Raw genomic sequence first — 26,904 nt, forward strand, 5'->3', positions numbered from 1 at the left:
TTCCGGGCACCAAGCTACAACATCTGCGGTCTACAATTATAATGTAACTCCCGTTCGATAGTCTCCTAAAGAATGGTTCTATTTGTGTCGCAGGTGTGCCTAGCTGGTGACATGAAAGGTTATTCGAGGACCCTACACAGGCTCCGTGTAAACTAATACCATTACACAGAAGTGTACCGCTTAGTGACATGGCACAATTATTGCCACTAAGAAACACTTTCCGGCCTTTATTACTGACACAAGCATGTGAATAGGGCAAGTTCCATGTTGACTTAATGTACCCTTTACCCAATTTTTCGTACATGCCAGCCTGTATATATTTTTGGCAGTATTGAAACCTGAAAGTAGATATTGGAATATTAATTATTCCATGTATTATCCATTCACTGACAGGTCGTTCTGACATTGTCAATGGTAATCTCTCGAGTTTCTTAATGCTCAGGATTGTATAATCAGCACCCTTCTGTGCCATACTGATTTGTTTATCAGTAAGGTTAAAGATATTGAATAGTGACGTTGTGTTGATTAAACGCCAAGGCACATAGCCTGAATGCAGATTTTGTAACGTCCAGCCAAGTTGCACAATAGAACGCAATTGGGACTGACCGTGTTGTAACAAGAGTAAGTCTTGCGATATTATGTCGATTGCTGAAGACACAATGCTGTCCAAAGAGTATATTCTGGAGGACAGAGTCATTAACCCATTGTCCACTACAGAAAGTGATTTTTCCAAATTAATACGGTCAATTTCCCGTATTCTCTCTGACGTTTCAATTTGAGTTATTTTCCAGGCTTCGTTATAAGCTGCATATACAGAGGCTGCTATGAAGCGTTTTTGACGCTGTTTGCGCGGTCCCATAATGAAATCACGCAAGTCAGCACCATCAGTAAGTAAAGTCAGGTGTTGCTTAATTTCTGCCAGTGTGGATGTTTGTAGCCATTGAAGGCAGAGCTTGCCCACACTGTACGTGGTAATTATCCCTGGGTGTTGTCTTTGGGAATATCTAGGGTCTGGCCTTGTCAATTTGAACCCCTGGATTTTGTTCAGGAATCTGTCTTGACAGTTATTAGTATCTGTGGGCCAGATCAACCACTGTTTCCAATCAGGATGTGTTCTGTTTTGGCTTAATATATGGTTTACGTCTTTGTCCTCATCTAGAGATATATTTCCGTTCATTGATGGCTTTGGAATAGACAGTTTGTTTAAGTCTTTGATTTTGGCTAGGCCAAGACAGGTGGTCTGTTGAACAGTGTCATTCAAAAATATAATTTGTTCTGGGATCATGCAGGCTCTAAACAATGATTCTATACCTTGTACTTGCCATTCCTTTGTACCCCAAACACTTTTTACTTCAACATTTTTGTCCCAGTAATCAAAACCAAATGTACTCATTTGCTCAAAAAATGAGTCTGAATATATCAATTTAGTGTTTGTAAGCATGGTCTTTGTACCTGTCTTATTTGATAATTTGAAATAAAATGTTTCTGCATTACTTGTGTTGAACCCTGAAAAATATGAATATTTGTCATAAAAAGTTCTTGAGCTACCTTTTGGAGGGGATGCACAGTGTTCCCATTGATTATAATTTAAAATATTTCTAGGTTGTTCAGATTTATGCAGATAATGATTACTATAGTGATTATAGCAGAACATTTTATCATAATTAGACGAACCCTGCAAATAATCATGTTTTGTAAATTTAGCAGACATCACTAGGTCAGACATCATATTATTAATGCTTTCAACGTCCCAATCATCAGCAACTGAGCTTGGTTTTACAAAGTCACTCAATGAGATCTTGATTTGATGTGGATACTTCAGGATTTCAACCGGACCATAGATTTCATAATCAGTATTGTCCCATGCTACCCCACCGGGTATAGGATTGGCTGTGAAGTTGACTGAAGAAAGTTCTCTTTTCTCGACGTGTGAAGACGTGTGTGGTTTGAGGACCAAGTTGATTTTCTGGCTTGCTGTGTCCATTTTAGCATATTTTCCCTCAAGAAGTGTCCCAAACATAGTACCATGATGAGCCAAAGTATGAGGATAAGTGCACCTAAGGCCATCCAGAATTCAATCCACGGAGAAATCAGATAGGTTTCTTTCAGATGTTGAAAAAGTTCCTTAGCTTTGTCTTTAAAGGTTTTTGTTGATGTTTGTTCCTTTGATTCACTCAGGTTTTCAGATGAATCATTGAAGTTGATGAAGTAACCCGATGCCGTTCTGTCTATTGTTCCTATTGTTTCAGGATTGCTGTTTGCTTTATTATTGTGTTTTGTTGCAGCAGCATAGTCATTTGTTACTTCATTGTAGATTGGTGTGTCTCTGCTAAATGTTTTTATTTGGGTTTTTAGAGGTTTAAGTTCCATAGCATTGTTGCATAGTCCTTGTTGTTGTTCTGTTTGCATTTCAAATGTGAGTAGCCTCTTAGATTGAACCTCTGTGTTTGTAGCAAACCTTGGTGTTCTACTACTTATCGGGAGTCCACTCGGCCTACTGTTCGTTATCGGCCACATGATTGTGGTTTTATCAGGTCGATTGATACAACTCTGTTCTCCTTTTTACCAGCAAGGGGCGGTAGTACTACTGATCTTGTCCCGTTGATAGACAAGACAGGAACTGCTTTTCTGTAAGAAGGCCCAAATTCCTTCTTTACCGCGATCTTTTCTCTGACTAGATCCCCGACTTTTGGAATCCAGACAGTTCTTGCTGGGACAGGTGGTTTTTCTTCAGTGGTCGTTGGCTGTTGTTTCAACTTTATGTTGCTCAGGTCTTTCCTTGTTTCGTTTAAGTCCTGCAAAATAGCCAAACGATCTTTGATATCAAAGCTTTTTTCTTTAACCACTGAAGTCTGACTGTCAAGATCTAAGACCATCATTCTAGTTCCAAACAATAATTCGTACGGACTGAATCCCCTCAGAGAATTTCTTGGCAGGTTATTTAGACTACGTTGGACACTTATTAGATGTTTGACCCACCCAGCTCCCGAACCTAATACCTTCGCTGTTATAGATTGCTTTATGTCACAGTTTTTTCTTTCTACGATTCCGTTTCCCTCGGGATGAAATGGACAAGAGTACCGCAATGCAATGCCCATGCTGGTCATAGCCTCCTTATAAGCTCTAGAGCTAAAAGCAGGACCCTGGTCAGAATGCAGCATGCCAATTGCGTATGTGCTGATAAAGACTCGCAAATCTTTTATAACAGTTCTGGCGTCAGCCGATCGCTGGGGCCACATCCATATGAATCTCGTGCATGAATCCACTGCAACCAAGATATATTTATAGTTACCATCCCTTTGTAAGGGACCACAGTCGTCCAGGTAAACACAGGCTAATGGTTTATCCGAGATTAGAAGGGGCGTCTGCGCTGGTCGTCTCACTGTTGATACTTTCATTTTTTGACATATTTCACATTCTAGAACATAGTTCCGTGTTTGTCTTCTCATTTGTGGCCACCAGTATCTTCGTTTTAATAACGATACTGTGGCTGAGACGCCAGCATGTACAGAAGCAAGTCCTTCGTGTGCCGCTATGATTAGTCCTAACCTATGTTCCATGTTTGGAATTGCCCTATCCCCCACTCCAGGGATTCGAGCAAACGGAACATTGTTTGTATCAGTTATATATGAATACTTCACTGGAAAGCCTTTCGGGAGTGTTTCTATCGAATCTTTTTCTGTAGCGCTGACAGCTTGCAATATGTCGCTGTCTATTTTTGTTTTTGACCGGGTGATGGCAGCTACGGAAGCCGTTTGCACAGCTGCCTTCGCGGCCTCATCAGCCAATGAATTCCCTGCAACGTGAACGCCATCACGTTGATGACTTAGTGTATGTATCACGTGAGTCTTTGGTAGTTCTTTTTGCAAATGAACTACTTGTTCCCAAAGCATTTTATGCTTGATTGTGCCTCCTTTTGCATCCTTAAAACCATTCTGAAGCCAGATCTGCAAGTATTCATTGTAAGACTGAACGCAATAATACGAATCGCACACTATGAGTGTGGGAAATTCTCGATCGGTATTTTCAAGCGCCATCTTGAATGCCAGTAGTTCAGCTCGCTGAGCTGTACAATCTCCTAGAGATTGTGTTTTAGTGACCGCTGGTTTAAATTTCCCTTCGTGCCAGCGACCTTTAACAATCGCGCACGCAGCACTGTAAGCTTGTTTACCCCCCACTGCGGGTTGTGCTGATCCGTCTGTATATATTATACAGCCGTAATGTTCCAGAGGCAGAATTTCAATTGGCGGAGGACATTCAAATTCGTATTGGAGAAATTCTTGTGTTTTTAAGTTGGGATCAAATTCGTATACCACGTCTGTTGCAGCAAGAGAATTAGCCCACTGTATCCACCTTGGATGGAGTGCTTTAGCATTCTGAATTCTTGCCTTTGTTACCGCCTCCAGGGCTGGTATCGGTGTCACGATGATTATTCGTTTACCTTGTGCTAGGGCCCGCTCCTTTGCTACAGCAGTCTGTACCGCGGTCAGAATTTTTTCCGTTGGACTAAATTTCATTTCAGCCTTTGTGTACAAGTGTGATTTGTATGCAATTGGTACCTTTTCTCCCTCATTAGAGGTCAGGTATGTGAATCCGCATCTTCCTGGGATGACTCGAATCACAAGATTGCGTGTGTTGTCACGTGTTTCTAATTTTGTTTTAATTAACATGTCTGTTTGTAAAGATCTCAAAATTTCTGTGTGTTTTTGAGTCCAATTGATTCTTTTAAAATCTGGTTTTATTAGATCATAAAGGGGTTTGATCCTTTCTGCGTAATTTGCAATGTATGTTCTTCCGAAATTTAGGAAGCCTAGAATTGATTGTAAGTTTTTTAGTGTTCTAGGTGCTTGGAGTACAGCACATTTCTCTAGGAAATTGTCAGCCAGGCTTTTGCCTTCACTTGATAATTCATATCCTAAAAACAGGACTGTTAGATGGGCAATTCTTGATTTCTTAAAGTTGAATTTGTAACCCTCTGCTGCGAACCCAAGTATTATGGTGTTCACTCTCTTCAAGTGAGTATCCAAGTCATCATCTGTTAGGTAAATGTCGTCGACATATGATAATGCCTCGTCATCGTATGTTTGTAGTAATTCTGTTACTCTCTTTGAGAATAATCCTGGGCTGTTCTTGTGCCCCTGTGGTAAACGGCAGAAGCTTTTTTGCGAGCCATTTACCGAGAACGCAGTCAAATATCTGCTCTCTGGTGCTATATTTTGACAAAAGAATCCTTTAGAGATGTCTAATGTTGTTTTGTATTTTTTGCGCACTATGTTATTCATTAGTGCAGCACTATGCGAGTTTTGCACTGCAAAAAGTTTTGCAACATGAGTTAAGGTGTCTGTAATCCAAAACTAGACGATATGAGTTGTCTGGATTGGAGACAGGAAACAAAGGATTGTTCATTTGTGAGGTGCAAGTTTCAATCACCCCCTGGTATTCAAGTTGATCTAGGATCTCTTTTACCTGTTTTTTAGCTTCTTGCTTAATTGGGTACTGCCTCTGTGCAGTAGGTTGTGATTTTAACTGGATTTTGTGGGGAGGAGAGTCCTCATCCCATCCTACATGATTTTTATATAAAGCAGGAGCTTGAGCTACTGCCCACTTTCTAGCAAGTGTATATTTTTTATGAATTGGAATGTGATTTGGGAAGGCAGGCATAATTATTTCTTCGCCATGAGGACACTCCCTGACAAACTCTGGTGGCCAGTCTCGTTCAGCTAGAAGGATGTCATAGCCCTTGGACAGATTATCCCAAAATAGTCCCCTTATTTTTCTAGTCTTATCCCCCTCTATACGTAATGTTATTTCATATATTTTGTGAGGTTTGCTAACTCTCGTGTCTGCAGTTTCCACTTGAATATATTAATTCGTGTCCACTGTCTCCAGATGATTCATAAGGACTTTGCGAGCTATGCTCACTTCTGCTGCGCTATCTAGCATTGTCTGAGCCCATTCTCCGTTTTTCAGCTGTGTTCTCAGTATTCTCGGCATCTTTGATTACTTTAATACTGGCTACCTTCTTTTTTGGAAATTGTAACTTTTTATTTGGATGAGCAGGTTCCTTGTCTTTGGACTTGACGTGCTCTTCCCTGTGTTCTGATCGTCCTCTTCTTTCCGATTTCTGCGAGGAAGTCTGAAAAGATTGAGAGGGACGTGTATCAATATCTTGATATCTATCAGGTTTCTTTATATTATCCCTATTTCTAAGGTTGTATTTTTTCCCAGAGGGCTCACTTTGGGGAGACCTGCGTCCTTGGTTCGGAGATCTTTCTCTCCGCCGAGGAGACCTTCCTCTGGACTGGAATCTTTTTTCTTTAGGATTGGATTGTTTGTTTCCATCCCAGCTCTTTTTTTGAGTGTTTAAATTATTTTTTATAAATACCTTTTCAGGACTTTCAACTAGTTGGGGTTTCACTGGTATTCCACCCAGACTATCTCTTCCTAGTTCTTCATAGGATTTCTCTATGATTCTGGCAATTTCAGTTGGTTGGTCTGCTATATCTGTCTCTTTTAACCTCTGGCGGATCGCCACGTTTGCTGCTTCTCCCTTTATGTTGGCTAATAATATAGCCGAGACCTGCTTGAAGTCCTTCAGTAATTTCATACCGAGAGTTAAAGCGGGTTCTGGACCGTATTCATCTTGAATTTGTTTTAGCACATCTGGTATTACTGACATGGATGGTACACCATGTGTTTTTGTGTATATGGAAGCAAAGACTGTACCCCAAGTGTCACAGTCTTCCACGTGTGGTGCGATTCCCATTGGAAGACAGATAGTCAGAATCCTGTGTTTTTCTACCGGGGTGGTGTCTGGAAACACCGCCTCTATTTGAGTGATTTTTTGTGCTAGCCAGAAGGGTATTTGTTCCCGTTTTGCGGGTACTTTACCCAGACAGGACTGTATGTTCTGTGGTGTAATTTTATTTGTGTTACCCTGATGAGGGTTCAGCTGTGGAATTTTAACTGCTGGTTGGACTGTTGAAGTCCGCATTACATATTGGACTAATTGTCTATGTATTTTGATTAGTTGTTTTAGCTGTATTAAAAGCTCTGCTGCAGGCATTTCTTCAATGTCTGGATGTGGTGTATATCCGGCTAGGACCGGCCACGTTGCTCCTGGTCTACCTAGTGGACCGAGCCTGGTGATGTGATTATTATATTTTAGGGCGCCATTAAACAAGAGCAGGTGCTCTTGGAATTTGAGTGGTATTTCCACCTCCTCGAAAGGAGTGTAGATATCCGGTGGTTCCTCTATTTTATAATAGTGGAACTCTTTTGTTACAGCGTTTGCTGCTGGAAAGTTTATCCATGAATAGAATACCTCTGTCTGCCGATATTCGTGTGCCTCAATTACGAATATGACTGTACCACCTCTTGGTGTCAGTCCATTTTCTATAAGTTTTAAGGTTATAGATTTCCTTATGTTGACCGGGATGAGTATTGCATTTGGGTCATTTTCCAGCAGAGTATTGTCTGCTACTAGGAGTTCAGCTGCTATTCTAGCTGTCTCCCTTTCTTCATCACTGTCTATCATTTTACCGACAGGAAGGTTATTCTGTTTGTTTGCAGATCAGGTTTCTATGGAAACAAAGATTAGATGCACAATATTTTGGAACAGTGTATCCTTCAACGTTGACTAAACCAAGAACCATACATAGGAGTCTCCTCCTGCGAGGTTTGGCGGATATGACCTTTCACCCACTCCAGACGTCTTTGGAGTATTATGGGAAAAAAGGGGTTCTGTGTGAAAAAGCACGACTGAGTTACTCTAATGTCTTGCGTTAGTTTTATCGCCTATCCAAACGTTTGGGCGCCATGTAGTGTAGTTCCTATTATCCCAATAGGCTCTGCGCATTGGAATAATACCTTCAATAGTATAGACCTAGGACAGAGGTTAACTAGGTCTTCTACTGACGATATTAGACTTAAAGTTTTTGGTTTTGCCAGCTAGCTCAGAGTTCACTAGAAACTTTCTCGAATAGGCGAGGAGGAGTTTAACCTCCCTGGATAGACAAGAAGGGATTTAGTTTCTGACAACCATAGAACATGACAACTTTGCTCTCCCCTAATCAAGAGTGTATCTCTAGAGTCGTGTGAAAACAAAAGACAACTTATTTTACTCAGTCAGTTCAGTGCATTCTTAGTTTCACCAGATTGTAGAGAAAAGGAAGAGACGGGCGTGTTCAATAAAAGAGGTTATTTATTGATCAGTCTCTTTTCTCGTACAAGAGAAATGAATCGATATTATTGCGATACTTATGGTTAAGTAAAGTGCATACAATAAAAGCAGAAGTATAAAATAATACTGCAGAAGCATTGATATGGTTTCTAAGCCATATGATATTTAAAACTGATAAAATAGATACATACATATATACATTTGACTAATCGTACTCAACTGGTGCTTCTAACCACGCCTACCCCAGTGTACCTGACCTAAGCCTAATACGTGGGCGGGAGTAGATAAGTAGCAGTTTAAGTTAAGTTTGTTTTGCCAAGTGACTGAATCAAGAATTCTCTGCAAGGGGTTATTCAGTTCTGTACCTGAGATCTAGAATGGTTGAGGGCTGGTATCTCTCGTCTCTGGTCTTGATATTCCAGCTGCCTGCGAGGGCTGCTTGGAAGCGCCGGAGCTGGATTTCTCGGCAGGAGAAAAGCAGCGTCTCGTTCTCAGCGCGTCAGGAAGGCGGGGCAGCGCCAGTGGGGTCCGCTCTGTGCTGGCCTCTTCGGCAAGTCTCGCTGCTCCGATCTCCTCACCACCGCGTGTGTTTGCTTCAGGCAATGTCGGTAATATTTATACCTGTAAGGTGCCGAGATTGACGTAAGGATGGACATGGATACGTCAATAAGGATGTCATATGAACGGGCTCGTTCGCACATTCTTTTGCTGAAGTTCTCGGTGAAATCAAAACAATAGCCGCAGGGATTTTCCCAGGTTGTCATAGGTTTGATTTGTTTTGAGAACTCCGTATGCCTTATCAGGGGCTGGAGGAATAGTGCTTGCCTAATTAGATGGCAAGCGTTATGACCTAATCAGATAACGCGTTCCTGTGCCGTGGTGTGGCTTAATCAGATAACGGTTTTTTGTACCGTGGGATGGCTGCTAGTTAATTATTAACCAGAACAGGGTCAGGAATAGGGGGATCGATACAGAACCTATAGGAATACATCACACTACTCTTTCCTATAAGGTTTTCACACATGGAAGGTGAATAGTATTTGTGAAATACCATATTCCTCCATATACACTACTATGTGTGTCATCTGTGACCCAGTTTTTCCGGTGTCTAATGCCACTGGTATAGAATCTTCAGTAGGGCAACCTCCCCTCTGTAAATCCTACGAGTTGTTGCCTGTAGTGAGGATGTTGCTCCATTAGTCTACATTCAGGGGTATGTCAGACAGACCTCCTCTCCCAGAACCTTTAGAATGGAAATGTATCACTTGGTTTCACAGTGTTTATCAGTCTGTAAATGTGGGAAACAGCATGTCCCCCATCCAACCTTGTTATTTGATATGGAAGTTGTTCTATCGATCATCTTATGGACATTATGTAGTGGTGAATAATCCTCATTAAATATGTATGCAGTAATTTGATTTTCATTTAGATTCTATATATGATAGCGGGTAATCAGGTAGGCAGTGACCACCAACCTTTAGAAATTGTAATTCATTTAAAGAATTCAGAGCATGAAATGGAGGTGGGTGGAAAGACACTGAAAAAAAAATCACAGAATTTATTGATCAATTAAGGCTCAAAAATGTTATATCAAATTACTAATGCAGATCATTGAAATAATGAAGATTGAAGATGTTTAGTAAGAATTTGAAGTTTATAACAATGTTATGGTGAATTTGAGGTTAATACTATTAAATGGAAAATACATTTAACAAATACGAAGAAAAAGAATGCTCACTACCTTGAGATTTATAAAGTAAATAGCTTCTAAATAAATGTGTTCATGATGTGTTTATATTACAAAAAGAGAAAGAGGCCTCTCCATTCAGAAGTATAGGAAGGAAGTTCGTAAAACGTTGTGAAAAATTAACTTTAAAAATAAGCGAAAGTTTTAATTGGATATGTGAATCAACAAAGAGGGTGCTTCTTAGAATTAATATTACATGCCACTGGCACTGTAAAAATATAACTTCACCCTCTACTCCTGAAGTTGAATGGTTAACCAATTAGCAGAGGTGTATAAACTAAATGTAATAAGAAGATAATTGCTCCCCCTGAATATGAAAAGAACTGAGGAGAAGAGAAGGGGAAATACATCAAATACTGAGTATTCATTTGACCTAGACATCAACTGTCCCCCGATGACAAATGAACTAGTAGCCCATATTTGATCTTTAAAGTCTTCCAGGTCTCATGGTTCTGATGGTATCTCAACAAGAGTATTGAGTAGCAAACCGAATACTGGGCCTCATTTCTGAAACTGCCTATGGGTTCAGTGATTAAACATTACATAAAAAGGATGAAAAGTCCCTGCCTGGAAAGTATAGATGGGTTATTCCTATGCATATTCAAGGAAAATACTTTGCTAAACACCTGTTAGTGAGTCTAGAGGGATGGAATATAAAATCTGCTATCTTCGCTAAAGCCCAAATTGATTTTAGAAAGAGTCATTTGACAGTTGATTCCGCCTCCTGAGGAAATTGCTGGTAGAAAAATATGTATTTTCAAAAAGAATGTCAATTTATGTTGTTAATATTGATCTTACCACAGCATTTGATTTGAGGACAGTATCTGATAGTGGAGTAAAAGTTTGAAGTGGGGCAGCCCTGTGCCTCTTTTATTTTAATAATAAAACTTCATAAAGATTCTTGGACAGGGATACAAATGGATCTCTGTTGCAGAAGATAATAACACTGAATGGCTTTAAAAAGATGTATTTGAGCACCTTCTTGTTTGTAAAATAGCAGTTGCCCCAGATACACCCAGTCAAGCTCACTGTATTCTCCAAGGAAAGATGTTGGATGCTGACGTTAAAGAATCAGATGCCAATAAGTGAATTACAAAGAGGATGGAGGGGCCAATTCAATCATTGGTACATATGATACTATTTTGTGAAGCTCTTGATAAACCCAGTATAGATTTGTAACTTCTATTAATCCAAAAAAAAGATTAGTAATGTACATGAAATATTAAATTATGTGGCTCAGTTAAAAAAGTTTCAGTTGTATTTAAATTAGGTAGACGTTTATAATTATTGCTTGACTTGATGAAAAAGAAGCAATTCAAGTAAATTAGTTCTCTTATCTGTCTTTATCAAATGTTTGTAAATGTCTGTGTATCCAATAATGGCATAAATCAAACAAAGAACTGATTGATTGGTTGATGTTGTGATCATTTAGGCAGTCAAGCGGGGGGTTGGGGCTGTGGTCCAGCTAGCGATAGAGTCTGAGCTCATATAAGTAGTTTTGCGAGGGTCATGCCTGTATGCATATAAGTGCATGCACATACCTGCAGAATATACTTACTCGCATTCCACAAAATTGTTACAGCTCTGTTGAGCCTAGAACATGGTGAATTTGGACAAGTCATGGACAATTTAGAGACATATTCAATTTGTCTGATTCAGTCCGTTACGAGTGGTATTTCAGATTGTGATATATCTGGATGATAGAGTTTATTTACATTTCAGTTTTATTTGGTACTAGCAGCCCGTCCCGACGTTGTCCGGGTATGAAATAGAATGTGTGTAATGTGTGTATTTGGCAAGGGCAATTTATTTTAAAATCTCGCGGTAGACAACATTTTTTGTTTCATTAGAATAGGGAAGGAGAAGGCCCAGCTGCAGCCCTGGTTGATGTTAAAAGGCGCATGTAATTGGTGTAGTGATCCGCCGCCTGAGCCAGGCTACAGCCCTGGTTGATGTTAGCAGGCGCGTGTAATGTCGTTGAATGAAAGAGTTATCAGCTGCGGGTAAATTCGTTTAATGAGAGAGTTGAGTGACAGCGAGTAGGAGAGGCTGCAGTAATTGTCCCCGCAGACACGCTCATTTGCGTGTTCCCCCGCTTGAGGCCCAGATGCAGGCCTGTTTGATGTTAGCACGCGTGTGTTCCCCCGCTTGAGGCCCAGCTGCAGCCCTGGTTGATGTTATCAGGCGTGTGTAATTAGTGTACTGATCCTCCGCCTGAGCCCGGCTAGAGCCCTGGTTGATGGTAGCAGGCGCATGTAATTTCGTTGAATGAGAGAGTTCAGTAACAGCAGCAGGAGAGGCTGCAGTAACGTTACTTACCAGGCCTCCAGGTGAATGCGTTTGTCACTCCCCCAGCACACGGCCACAGCAGACGATCTTCTGATTAATGTACGACCCACATGGCATGAAGGGCGGAACGTAGCACATGCCCCCAGCGTTTCTCACGCCCCCAGCATGCCCCTTGATGCAGCGCAATTGCGTTCACCTGGCATGAAGGCCGGACACACGCCCCCAGCGTTTCTCACGCCCCCAGCGTGTCACGCCCCCAGTGTGCCCCTTGATGCTGCGCAGCAACGTAATTGGCGCTTGTATGTACGACTCACATGGCATGAAGGGCGGACACACGCCCCCAGCGTTTGTCACGGCCCCAGCATTTGTCACGCCCCCAGCACACGCCCGCAGCCCACGATGTGATGGCCGTACCACACGCCCCCAGCGTTAGTCATGCCCACAGCACAACGCAGACACGCCCACAAGGGACTACTTTGCTGGCACGCTTCTTTTACCTTTTAAATGTATAGAGGAGTTGGCCTAACGGCTAAGGCGCTCGACCTCGGACCTGGGGATCTGGGTTTGAGTCTTGGTAACGACGCCAAACATCCTGTGATTCTGGGCAAATCACTTAATCTCCCTGTGCCTAACAAAAATGAATGTGTGTCCTCATGTAACGTAACTAATGCTATGTAAAGCGCTCCGATACCTGATTCAGTTGGGGTCAAGTTCGCGCTATATAAAACTCTGCAAAAAAAAAATATATATATATGGTGGCCGTCTGCATAGCCTATGTCCTTCTGCTGCAACTGCCCTTTCCAACGCTGTATTGGGTGTTGTGATTGGTGCTGTGGTTACTGAGATTACCCGCCTCAAAGGTTTGGGCTCTCTCTTTATAATATTAGTATGGATATTAATGGTTTTTCATTTGAATCACTGTAGCAGGCATTATGTTGCCACTTGTAAAGTTCGATTCTAGATGCCTCATTGGAACACAGGTCAAGTAATAATAATTAACAAGAGGCTGGTTTAAGGAATATTTTATTGTATTTGACTTCTAGTAGACTGTAAGTAGGATTTGGATTTGTCATTTAAATGACCTTGAAAGAGAAACTATATGACACATGCTGTTCAAAGTGGGATAGTTAGGGCACTGACAAATATTTACATTCATTTGTTTTGTTTATTAGAGATGCATATATCTATTCAGTCTTTCAGGCTATTACGGTTTAAGTAAATCCATGAGATAAGCCAATATGAGGTATTGTGAGTCGATATTTTAAGAACTCTAGACTTTAAAAAAAAAAGTACTCTATGATTGTCTATGTTAAGTTGATTGTGGAATATTGTGTTGTTATAATGCTTATGGCATTTGTTTTTAAAGCAAAATGAATGCAAATTAATGGTAAAACAGCTATGTACAGCTCTTCCGATAAAGATACTTGAATGAATGAATGAATATACAATAATCAGGCTGCAATGGCTGATTTCACACAAAAGGATATACTCATTGTTCAATACAGGCAGTGCTTAATTTGCTCTCTTGTTAAAGGGGAATGCGTACCAGCACTTATTTTTTGGGGACCAGGACTTATTTTTTATCATTGTTCTTTGCCCTAGATTAAGAGAGAGAAATTCAGGAAAGGGAGAGCAGCATGTAATATGAAAATCAACCCTGGCAAAAATGTTCAATTCAGCCCCACACTTCATGAGGCCATGATTACAATGTGGCCATGGGTGCTTGGTTGGGTCATGGTGGCACATTCTCCTCTAAAAGCCACCCCTTAGCCTGCAGCCCAATAGGAAAATGCCATTGTGGCAGAATGGTCAGTCCAGCCCTGATTAAATAAAAAACACTGTGGGGAAGAAAGACCACAGGGATGAAAAAGCAGGAGCGAGATAAAGAAATAAGAAGTGTAGAGTGGTGGAAGAAAGAGGTGCAAGATGATTTCAGAATGAGGATGCCTTGGTATTCTGTAGTCCTAGCATTTTAGTACCAGCAGCAGGCTCGTAAGAAAATATTTGGGAGAGGAGATATACAAACCTTCCTTGCTAAGTGCTCAGTGATCCTTTAAAAGACCTAGGGCCTCATTTATGAAAAGTGACGCATCGCTGCGTGAAAACAGCGATGTGTCACTTTTCATTGCGCCCTCCTTGCGACATGCTGGATGCGTCATATTTATAATATGACACATCATGTCGCAAAGAGTTACAGATACGTCAGTATTTCTGACGCATATGTAGGCACAAATATGACGCATTGCTGGAGTGTGTCACAAAAGTGGCGCATCTTCAGCAATGGGTCATTGCACATGGGCAAGTCCCATAATAAATGTACCTGCGTCTGTCTTACGCCTGCTGTGAGGCAGGCGTAAGATATTGACGCATTTGCGCCCTAGAAGTGGCGCAGTGAAATCTCATAGATTTCACTGCATCACTTCTATGAGGCTTACTTGCGGGGGAACGGCCACCCTGCATACATTATACCTGGCGCAGGTATAATGTGGCACAGAGGTTTACAAAGTGACGCATCTACCTAGATGCGTCACTTTGTAAATATGACGCAACATGGTACATTTTTCGCCGCTGGTGCGTCACAAAAAGTGACGCATTGGCGGCGCAAAAGTGATGCAAGGGCTCATAAATAAGCCCCCTACTCTTTTAATCAGCAATCATAAGTGGCGTAAAGGAACTTAATTGGGCCCCCCTGCAAAGTTCATGGAGGGGCCCCTGTCTGGACTCACTACGGAGCTGTCAGGCCATTGTACTGTGCTGAGGGTGCCCTCTGGAGCTCGGGGACCCCCCTCCCGCAGTGTGGGGGCTGTGGGAGCCTTTGTTACACCACTTGCGAACATACAAAACAAGCATTTACAATGCAATGGTTTTGCCTTTGTTAAAGTTAGAGCTATTGGCATTGCTCTTGACACTCTGAAGCTCCACTCTGAAGCTCCACTCTGCACTCTGAAGCTCCACTCTGCACTCTGAAGCTCCACTCTGCACTCTGAAGCTGCACTCTGAAGCTCCACTCTGAAGCTCCACTCTGAAGCTCCACTCTGCACTCTGAAGCTCCACTCTGAAGCTCCACTCTGCACTCTGAAGCTCCACTCTGAAGCTCCACTCTGCACTCTGAAGCTCCACTCTGAAGCTCCACTCTGAAGCTCCACTCTGAAGCTCCACTCTGAAGCTCCACTCTGAAGCTCCACTCTGAAGCTCCACTCTGAAGCTCCACTCTGAAGCTCCACTCTGAAGCTCCACTCTGAAGCTGCACTCTGAAGCTCCACTCTGAAGCTCCACTCTGCACTCTGAAGCTCCACTCTGAAGCTCCACTCTGCACTCTGAAGCTCCACTCTGAAGCTCCACTCTGCACTCTGAAGCTCCACTCTGCACTCTGAAGCTCCACTCTGCACTCTGAAGCTCCACTCTGCACTCTGAAGCTCCACTCTGCACTCTGAAGCTCCACTCTGCACTCTGAAGCTCCACTCTGCAGCTCCACTCTGCAGCTCCACTCTGCAGCTCCACTCTGCAGCTCCACTCTGCACTCTACAGCTCCACTCTGCACTCTGAAGCTCCACTCTGAAGCTCCACTCTGCACTCTGAAGCTCCACTCTGAAGCTCCACTCTGCACTCTGAAGCTCCACTCTGAAGCTCCACTCTGCACTCTGAAGCTCCACTCTGAAGCTCCACTCTGCACTCTGAAGCTCCACTCTGAAGCTCCACTCTGCACTCTGAAGCTCCACTCTGCACTCTGAAGCTCCACTCTGCACTCTGAAGCTCCACTCTGCACTCTGAAGCTCCACTCTGCACTCTGAAGCTCCACTCTGCACTCTGAAGCTCCACTCTGCACTCTGAAGCTCCACTCTGCAGCTCCACTCTGCAGCTCCACTCTGAAGCTCCACTCTGAAGCTCCACTCTGAAGCTCCACTCTGAAGCTCCACTCTGAAGCTCCACTCTGAAGCTCCACTCTGAAGCTCCACTCTGCACTCTGAAGCTCCACTCTGAAGCTCCACTCTGAAGCTCCACTCTGAAGCTCCACTCTGAAGCTCCACTCTGAAGCTCCACTCTGAATCTGCACTCTGAAGCTCCACTCTGAAGCTCCACTCTGAAGCTCCACTCTGAAGCTCCACTCTGAAGCTCCACTCTGAAGCTCCACTCTGAAGCTCCACTCTGCACTCTGAAGCTCCACTCTGAAGCTCCACTCTGCACTCTGAAGCTGCACTCTGAAGCTCCACTCTGCACTCTGAAGCTGCACTCTGAAGCTCCACTCTGAAGCTCCACTCTGCACTCTGAAGCTCCACTCTGAAGCTCCACTCTGCACTCTGAAGCTCCACTCTGAAGCTCCACTCTGAAGCTCCACTCTGAAGCTCCACTCTGAAGCTCCACTCTGAAGCTCCACTCTGAAGCTCCACTCTGAAGCTCCACTCTGAAGCTCCACTCTGAAGCTCCACTCTGAAGCTCCACTCTGCACTCTGAAGCTCCACTCTGCACTCTGAAGCTCCACTCTGCACTCTGAAGCTCCACTCTGCACTCTGAAGCTCCACTCTGCACTCTGAAGCTCCACTCTGCACTCTGAAGCTCCACTCTGCACTCTGAAGCTCCACTCTGCACTCTGCAGCTCCACTCTGCAGCTCCACTCTGCACCTCCACTCTGCACTCTGAAGCTCCACTCTGCACCTCCACTCTGCACTCTGAAGCTCCACTCTGCACCTCCACTCTGCACTCTGCACCTCCACTCTGCACTCTGAAGCTCCACTCTGCACTCTGAAGCTCCACTCTGCACTCTGAAGCTCCACTCTGCACTCTGAAGCTCCACTCTGCACTCTGAAGCTCCACTCTGCAGCTCCACTCTGCAGCTCCACTCTGCAGCTCCACTCTGCAGCTCCACTCTGCAGCTCCACTCTGCAGCTCCACTCTGCAGCTCCACTCTGAAGCTCCACTCTGAAGCTCCACTCTGAAGCTCCACTCTGAAGCTCCACTCTGAAGCTCCACTCTGCACTCTGAATCTGCACTCTGAATCTGCACTCTGAAGCTCCACTCTGAAGCTCCACTCTGAAGCTCCACTCTGAAGCTCCACTCTGCACTCTGAAGCTCCACTCTGAATCTGCACTCTGAAGCTCCACTCTGAAGCTCCACTCTGAAGCTCCACTCTGAAGCTCCACTCTGAAGCTCCACTCTGAAGCTCCACTCTGAAGCTCCACTCTGAAGCTCCACTCTGCACTCTGAAGCTGCACTCTGAAGCTCCACTCTGCACTCTGAAGCTGCACTCTGAAGCTCCACTCTGAAGCTCCACTCTGCACTCTGAAGCTCCACTCTGAAGCTCCACTCTGCACTCTGAAGCTCCACTCTGAAGCTCCACTCTGCACTCTGAAGCTCCACTCTGAAGCTCCACTCTGAAGCTCCACTCTGAAGCTCCACTCTGAAGCTCCACTCTGAAGCTCCACTCTGAAGCTCCACTCTGAAGCTCCACTCTGCACTCTGAAGCTCCACTCTGCACTCTGAAGCTCCACTCTGCACTCTGAAGCTCCACTCTGAAGCTCCACTCTGCACTCTGAAGCTCCACTCTGCACTCTGAAGCTCCACTCTGCACTCTGAAGCTCCACTCTGCACTCTGAAGCTCCACTCTGCACTCTGCAGCTCCACTCTGCAGCTCCACTCTGCAGCTCCACTCTGCACTCTGAAGCTCCACTCTGCACCTCCACTCTGCACTCTGAAGCTCCACTCTGCACCTCCACTCTGCACTCTGCACCTCCACTCTGCACTCTGAAGCTCCACTCTGAAGCTCCACTCTGAAGCTCCACTCTGAAGCTCCACTCTGAAGCTCCACTCTGAAGCTCCACTCTGAAGCTCCACTCTGAAGCTCCACTCTGAAGCTCCACTCTGCACTCTGAAGCTCCACTCTGAAGCTCCACTCTGCACTCTGAAGCTCCACTCTGCACTCTGATGCTCCACTCTGAATCTGCACTCTGAAGCTCCACTCTGCACTCTGATGCTCCACTCTGAATCTGCACTCTGAAGCTCCACTCTGCACTCTGAAGCTCCACTCTGAATCTGCACTCTGAAGCTCCACTCTGCACTCTGAAGCTCCACTCTGAAGCTCCACTCTGAAGCTCCACTCTGAAGCTCCACTCTGAAGCTCCACTCTGCACTCTGAAGCTCCACTGAAGCTCCACTCTGCACTCTGAAGCTCCACTCTGAAGCTCCACTCTGAAGCTCCACTCTGCACTCTGAAGCTCCACTGAAGCTACACACCGCGCAGGGCAGCTCTGGATGCTGATGCGAGAGGCCAGCTGGGAGGCGCGCTGCTCGTCTTCCTGCTCGTGCTGACTCGGAGAGAAAACTTGTTTTCATTGGGAGAGCGGCCTTCAAAGACCCGGTCACTGCGCCTCTCCGAGTGTTTAGCTTGGGATAAAATGGGCGCAGTGTTGTGGTGATGACAGTAGAGCAAGGGAGGTGCCGGCAATGCCGGACCAGAATCGGGGGCGTTCCCGGCGTCGCGTGACGTCGGCAAAAGGCAAAGAATGTCGGGAACGCCCCCGTGTCTGGTCCGGCATTGACGGACAGGCCCCTCGTCCAATGGCAAGGCTCCGTTTACGGAGCCAGCCAATCAATGACGAGGGCCGACCCAAAGCACCCTACAGTTCTCAACAGGATTTCGCCTGCGCGAAAAGCTGCGCAGAGCGCAGCTTTCGCTAGGCAAAACCTAAAAAGGAGGTCAGTTGATGAATCCTCAAAGTAACCTTATCACTTTTTCCTTTCAGAAATTTCCAAGAACTGGTCAGACCATGCCGTGTGGTGGGAGCAAAAGAGGATGTGGCTTCTTAAGACAAACTGGACTCTGGACAAATACGGGATCTTGGCCGACGCCAGGCTCCACTACATGCCGCAGCACCGGCCTATCTCCCTGCTGCTGCCCAACATGAGGACTGTGCGGCTGAAGGCCAGCTTCTCCAGCCCTGTCTTCCAATGCGTTGTGGGCATCTGCAGGTTACTCAGTGAGCAGACACTGTCTTTCTCTGTCAGAACAGGTTTTTATGTGTCGGTGTGTGTGGCTACGGTGCAGGTCCAGTGTGAGAACACACACATGCTCAGAGCCAACATAGCGAGGAGGGGCACAAATTACCCTAGCCACTAACTATGGAAAATGTGTGTTTTCTTTTAACACATGCACCACCTTGGCAATATCAGACGTAAATGAAGATATGTGTTTAGTATTGCATGGCATAATTCGGCATGTTATTGCCTTTCTTATGACACAGGAAGAAATATCTTAACGTCATGGAAGTATGGAAAATGAAGGGTAATACATTTCATGGTGTGGTTGCTAGATTGAAGACGGAATGGATCAAGGGGGGGAAAGTGATTGAAAGGATTTTCACGCACTTCTTTCTATAACAGGCTTTTGCTCAAAAGGAGTGAACAAAAGGAAGGAGCCACGTGAGGGAGAAGAGAAGAGAGGAAACCAGGGAAGGAAGGAACCATGAGAGGGAGGATGGAAGGGAGGAAGCGAAGGAAGGAAGGTGTTAGATTTGCACATGTCATGCAACCCTTGGTAGATCAGATCTTGCTGAACCAACCCACTGTAGACTTAAAGGCCTTCAAATTCACCTTGGGCTCCCGGTCAAAGAAGCTGTAGTTCTTGAAGTGGAGCCAGAGGTTATCGTTTTCATTCACGCTCTGTTGCATGAGCGAGTGAGGCACGTCCAACCTCATGCAGAGAAAGGGAAATGAGCGTCATGTACAGACTTTGAGACATGGGCAAGCAATAGTCAGTTACAGGCCGTATGACACAGACATGTGATATTGAGTACAGTAGTAGGACTGTACTATCTTAAGGACTGTGGGAGAAGAGCGGGCAAACTTTGGAGACATCTCTTCTCGCCAGCCTCTTCCAAAATGTGTGAGTCTGTGGCCGTGTAGACATGGACACTGGACACATGGAGTCGCTTGCTGAATAGTTAGTGCCCATGCTCACAGTATACCTTATAACCATCGGTCATCCTATTCTCTAACCTGAAGGAGTTTAACTTCAGTCAAAGTTGGAGGGTCAGGGATTAAGTAGTGTGCCAGATTAGATCCAAAATGCCCATACTGTTTTATCTTTATAAGTGCCAATATGCCACACCTTGGTTCAAGTACATCTCTGGTAATTGAGCCTAACATCTCAGAATGCTGTAGTTTATACAACAGAATGTTTTCTTTCATTTCCCTGAACAGTCTTACATGTAGTGGAAAGATATATCTCTTGCTATTGGAATGGAATATCTGGTTTCATGGAATGAAATATGCAAAGATTTGAAAGAGTATATCCCATTGCAATCTCATGCCATTAGATGGTAATTTTAAATTAAATAAAGTCATATATCTTGTCTGTTAGATATCTTGGAATTGTATAGCCCATGACATGGAATGTATATAGCCTAGAATGGAAGGATAGAACTATCCAGATAGAAACAGTGCCTCTCTATTTACAGATATAAGGCACCCAGAGGAACTGTCTCTACTAAGAGCCCCAGAAGAGAAGGAGAAAAAGAAAAAGAAGGAGAAAGACCCATCGGCAGAGGCAGTTCACGACTTGACCGGCCTGGTCTTGTCTGGAGGTGCGTGACCATGTAGCAAAATATGAGACAGTTACTAACTGAACATTTGACATCATTGGCTGACCTTTTCTGCTGTGTGTTTGCCACCCTCCAGGTTCAAAGCAACAGCAGGTGTACAACGGAATGCCGGCCTACTTCACCGACAGCCCCGAAACCGAGGAATGTTACAGAGTCCTGTCCGTCAGTCGGACTAGCCTGACCCCTGAAAACATCATGAAGAGGTACCGGCCAGGCTCACTGCTGGAGAAAGCCCAGATCAACAGTAGGTGAGAGAAGAAGTCTTGTTCCCAAATGAAAGGGGGGAGGGGGTCCGGATGTGAATGAATACATGGAAGACATGTTTGAAAGGCACTCTGGTTAAATAAGTTTGCTTGAAAAAAATATCCAGAAAATAACGAATCATCATATAAGTGTGTGTTTTGTCCAAAAGTATGAGAAACGTTTGCTTTTCAAAAAAGGTAGAGAAATATGGTTTTCAGTTTTTTCCCATAACACCCCCGGCCCTCTGATTTTTAGGGCTCGGCTGAACGCGCGGAAGCGCGTCTCCGCCGAAGCTCTTTTGTCGGCGTGTGTGCTTCCCAGGAGACAATCCTGGCCGCGCGCATCGCCCTGAAGGCGATTTCAAAGTGACACGCGCACGCGAACGAGCGCTGCGGCCAGGCGATGTCTCCTGAGAAGCACACACGCATGCGCATACACACACACACAAGCGCCCACGCACGCACGCACATACATACAGAGACACCCTCCCCCAGCTCACATACACACACACGCGCGCACACACACACGAGTGCACCCCCCCTCTCCCCCACCGTTGCACACATGCATACACACACACGCGCACGCACACACACACACACACACAACGAGGGAACCGAGCCCCCCCCAGCCCTTTTCAACTTACCAGGTGAATTCTGAGGGACTCCGCTCTCCTTCTTGCGTCGCAAGACGCTTTCACTCCGCCTTCTCTTCCGGTCCGGATGCAGCCCCGCCCCCGTCACAGGCGAATTTGCCTGACTTCCGGTGAGGCTGCTGGGCTCGTTTATTTATGCGATTTTATATAGCGTGAACTTTACCCGTTTGCAAGCTGTGGCAGCATTTCACTTACCAAATAATCCAGAGTTGTGTTAATTGAAACTTGCATGTGGGGCGCGTCACTTTTTCCCCCTCCCCGCGATCACTGTGCACTTATTGGAGTCTGCTCTGAGGTGGTGTTTAATACATTTAAAGGCTCAGCATTTCTTGCTCCGATTACATTTTGAAGAGGCAGAGCATGTGACTGGCTGTATGGTATCATCCTGTACCGCAATTAACTTTTAAAGAGGCAAAGCGCGTTACCAGGTTTTAGAGGCAGAATGTGTTACTAGCCTTATGACAGTGTCACGCTGGCTTATCAGCTGCGTTACCCACGTCTTCATTTAATATTACATTGTGCTGCTATTGGTTACAAGCTCAGCGGTGACACGCACACCCTTTAAATTTATCAACAGCTTGCCACAAGCCATTTGGTAGCATATACTGTGGTGTTATGCACACCAGAGCCAGAATTAAATTATTGCTGGGAGTTACAGCAGTGACTTACACACCTGTTTATCTACAAGCAGCAAGTCCATACTTAATATTCAATGTGCATGCATCGGTGATATGCACACCAGTTTATCATACAAATAGCGTGTCACAAAATATTTGGATATATAGTGGTCTCACACACACCAAAGTCATTTACACTGTGCTACTTACTGTGCATTTCTACCTGTTTGTTTAAAGTTTTCTTGTTTAAATCTTTTATAAATAAGTCCTTGAGGCCTCGTGTGTCATGTTCTTAATGGCTGCATCACATCGTGTTCATGTACAATGCTAATAGCTCTAACTTTTGCAATGCCGAGACCGTTGCATTGTAAATGCTTGTTTATTTCTTATTACTGGCATTTGCTAAGACCTTTGATTTTACTCAAATAAAATGTATACTATATTTACTTTCAGGGCCTTTCACCAAGCCCTCTTCTTTCATTGGTCTTCTATTGTGTCATTCACATTTTTCTTCACTACAGCATACAAAATGGGTTAATGGGTGAGCCTAACTTCACTTTAAATGTCGGTATTCTGCCCTTTAACAAGGAGCACGCATTTTATTCTTTTTGGGTCCGAACATATTTTTTCTTACAGCCAATGTTTTTCAAGATTGATGAGGGCCAGGTAGCTTCTCCAAGAACAAAGTAGTTCAAAAACAAAACAAGCCTTGACAAAGCCAAAAGTTTAGTGGCCAATGCCAGTTCTATTGCCTTTGCCAATGCCAATTATTCTTCTGAAGTTCAGGGAGGATGCACATTCTTTCATCCTTCACACTGTTTTTGCTGTAACTATACAGCTCGCTTTGAGCATTCAACTGAAGATATTTCTCCTCGCTGCGCCTCTGGTGGGGTGGCGTGCAATTCTGACGCATTCCCAGGTCTGCCTGCGTTGCTAAATCTGGAAATGTTTCAGAATCCATGGGTGGATGCGTGGGAACACACAAGCTCCACCATGGAACTTATCCTTGTTGCAGAGTAACTCAAGGCAGCGATTTTCTCTGCCTTGCTTTACTCTAGATTTAACAAGTCATGGAGGACGACCCATGGTGGCCTTGCGTGACTTGCTATGTTTCATTTAGGTTTTGCATCGCCCTTGCGCCCCCTTGCGTGGCGCACGGGTGATGCAAAACCATGATGGACCAAAGTCTTTATCACATCTCTCAGAGTTTCAGGATACTAATTGCCATCAATGCATTTCGGGCACTGAATATCTTTTATCAACATTATATCCCTGTTCGTAAACTAAGTCATCCCTAAGGGAAAGCAAACAAAATTATTTAGAACTATCACAGTCATTATTTGAGATGCTCATTAGTAAACGAAAAAAAAAAGAATCCTTTCCACCTTCGGCACAATGTAGCCTCACAGTCCTAAATATCTGTATGTCATCCAAGGGATGACGTTGAATTGCCAGTTAATAATAGGAGACGCATATTTAAAGCTATACCTTTATAAAACTGTAACCCCTCTACAGGCTCGACCTTCTCTGCATGGTTAAGGATGCACAGATTTGTCTGTGGAGAGATTAGTTTGACAGTCCTGCCTTCTTTTCTTTTACAAAAGATAATATGGTAACAGAATGTCTTTGCCTAATTCTCACCTCACTAAATTATTGCGTTCTACATATGGTTTACAAATATATTTCCTCATTAGAGTTAATAATAGAAAATCTACACCCAAGGAGAGATATCTGTTCAGAAAATAGTTTGGCAACAATATTTTAAACATGCAGCACCCCAAAAATAAAAGAGTTTTGATTGTTTGGCTCTGTTGAGCCAGAATGCTTATTCCCGGACTCTCTACGTTTGAGTGAAGTTAAAATCCTCTGGGTGCAGGGAATGGGATCTGGAGTACTCTAGCCACGCCCTCTCAGCCACAGCCCCACACTTTTTTTTAAAGAGGCCTGGTGAGAAAAGATGTCTCCAAAGTTTGCCCGCTCTTCTCCCAGTCCTGAAGATAGAACAAGCTTACTACAGTACTTGACAACTCATGTCTGTGTCCTACAGCCTTTAACTGACTGTTGCATGCCCTTGTCTCAAAGTCTGTACCTGAAGCTCATATCCCTGTCTCTGCAGGTGGCTGGACTCGTCTCGCTCGCTCATGCAACAGGACGTGAAGGAGAACGATAACCTCTGGCTCCGCTTCAAGTACTACAGCTTTTTTGACCTGGAGCCCAAGGTGAATTTGAATGCCTCTAAGTCTACAGGGGTGGGTTCAGCAAGATCTGATCTACCAAGGGTTGCATGACATAGGCAAATCTAACACCTTAGTCCTCAACTCAAGAGATTTATTTTTGGGGAGTTGTTTTGAAGCACCGCACATAACCTTTCTCCACCACTATATAATAACAAGACTCATTGACTATATATTAACAAGACTTTCTGCCTTGAGAAAGACTTTGGCCTGCCAGCCACACTGCCGAAACATGTGTCAACTATTCTTTGGTTACTTGTATTTCTGGCAACAAATAAACACAGAATATTATGCCTAAAATGTACACCGGACTTTGGGATTTTTTATCCCAGGAACCTATATATATATATATACATTAGGCACAAACCTATCACATGTGCCAAACAATGTTTTGTAATTTGGCGATCCTTGGGTGAAGCCACCTGATACGTACCAAGAATTGGGTCCTGTCCCATTGCGCTTGACCCCCGGCAGCACCCACCTCTTAAGTGAGTTAAGCATAACCTTTTCAGTTACTTTCTTGAGGCGACCTTCCATTGGTGCACAGTAGCAGTGTTATCTGAGCAGGCAGGCAGCAAGGAAGAGACTTTCTGTGTCTCGAAGAGTCAAGTTGGTAGTTGTTTAGTTTTCATATCTCTTTAGTGCTTATTCGTGCTGGATCTTGCTCTCACACAAGTGTTTCTCTGTGTCTCTTTAGTATGACATGGTGCGGATAAACCAGCTGTATGAGCAAGCACGATGGGCTGTCCTCCTGGAGGAAATAGACTGCACAGAGGAAGAGATGATGGTTTTTGCTGCACTACAGGTACAGAACCGCGAACTATGCTCTGTGGTGCCACACCACTGCAATGCTGAGCACAGGGCTGTGCCTACTTTGACTATTCCACATCATTTTTGCAATTCTGCACTGCGGGATATGTTCTGAAGGATATAACTACACACAACGCTCATTTATGTTCAGCCAAGTGAAATCAGAACCAAAATGATCAGTAAATAACATGCACACATACACCCACACACATGTGCGTCTCCCATTCTAGGTCTCCAGACCACTTAAGAGTAAATTAACCTGCATGTGTGTCAATTATTTTCCAGTATCACATCAACAAGCTGTCTCTGACCTCCAAGCGCCCCGAGGTGCATCGGGATTCTGGGCTCGATGACCTGGACACCGCGCTGTCCCACCTTGAAGTGAAACTGGGTGGGTCTTCTGCAACTGATGTCTTGGTAAGGCTGCAATGTGTTTGGCAACTGTTCACTCCATAACAATGAATGTATGAGTCAATAAGTAGACATTTAAGAGAGTAAGGGGCATATTTACAAGCCCCTATCACCACAGGAATGTCACTTTTAACTACTTTCCTGTGGCAACAAGGGCTTCATCTTATTTACAAGGCTACGATAAGCCAGTTAAAGTGGCTTAACGCCGCCTTGTAAATAAGGCACCCTTTCACACTATACATAGCGTGAACGGGTTGGGCAATGGGTGTTGTGGTGGGCGTTTTGCCGCAACGACCATTGATTTTGACGCTGCCCCCTATTTACCAGGGTGGCGTAAATACTAGGAGGCAGGACCAAAATTAAGACCAAGGAAAACCTGGCCTTAACATGGCAAAACGAGGATAAATGCTTTATTTCTCCGAATTGTTGCTGTTTCTGTGTGTGCTGCATTGTTCAGCACATGTAGAAACAGCAAAACTCCATGAATGAACAACTTGCTGCACATAAACAATCTCTCCGCCAACGCAGGCACCCTTGCACTTTGGTGCAAGGGTGTGGTGCAAGGGTGTCTGCTTTGGCACTAGGCAGCTTAATTTAGTACCAGCGCTAGGAGAACTGCAGGGGTGCGCCGTATCTTTGTAAAAATGACGTATCCCTATGTTTTCAGAATGGCGGAGCATGGCGTTAGCAAGTTTTGCTTCATGTCACGCTCCATCATATGTTCCTAAGTTCTTGAGCTAGATCCAGGTCATTGAGTCACCTATGGTAAATCTGTAGGTCTCTTGAGCTTTTTTCATCTCTTTGTCTTTTGTAAGTGAGGCCGTCTTTCCTGATTTGTTTAGACACACACTTCCGCCATTATTGCGAGCATTGTATGTCAGGTAGTTACAGACAAAGGGCCTCAGGAACGGGCACTGTGCTGTAGCATGCAGTCAATGTCTTCCTCTTCCTTTCTCAGGACAGCCTGACCGACATCCCAGAGCTGAAGGATACATTGCGAATCTTAAGGTGAGTCACGCCGTGACCGAACAGGCCTGCAAGGCTCAGCTGCTGTTCTCTCTCCTTGACAAGACACCGCAAAACACAAGCACAGATCAAGCACTCCAGTGTAGAAACAAGGGGGCA

The 26,904-nt window shown here is 44.4% G+C and overlaps 1 protein-coding gene across 1 annotated transcript in view; it reads left to right on the plus strand.

Moving 5' to 3' along the window:
- Positions 1-26,904, plus strand: part of FERMT3 (FERM domain containing kindlin 3) — a 108,293-nt gene that overhangs the window by 42,076 nt on the left and 39,313 nt on the right. Inside the window, exons 3-9 of the mRNA XM_078660551.1 lie at positions 18,956-19,189; positions 20,669-20,794; positions 20,889-21,060; positions 24,441-24,543; positions 25,256-25,363; positions 25,654-25,785; positions 26,738-26,787. Of these exons, the coding sequence (XP_078516677.1) occupies positions 18,956-19,189; positions 20,669-20,794; positions 20,889-21,060; positions 24,441-24,543; positions 25,256-25,363; positions 25,654-25,785; positions 26,738-26,787 (925 nt within the window). The remainder of the gene's footprint in view (positions 1-18,955; positions 19,190-20,668; positions 20,795-20,888; positions 21,061-24,440; positions 24,544-25,255; positions 25,364-25,653; positions 25,786-26,737; positions 26,788-26,904) is intronic.

This window comes from Lissotriton helveticus, chromosome 9 (assembly GCF_964261635.1).
Source record: "Lissotriton helveticus chromosome 9, aLisHel1.1, whole genome shotgun sequence".
Classification (NCBI taxonomy): Eukaryota; Metazoa; Chordata; class Amphibia; order Caudata; family Salamandridae; genus Lissotriton; species Lissotriton helveticus.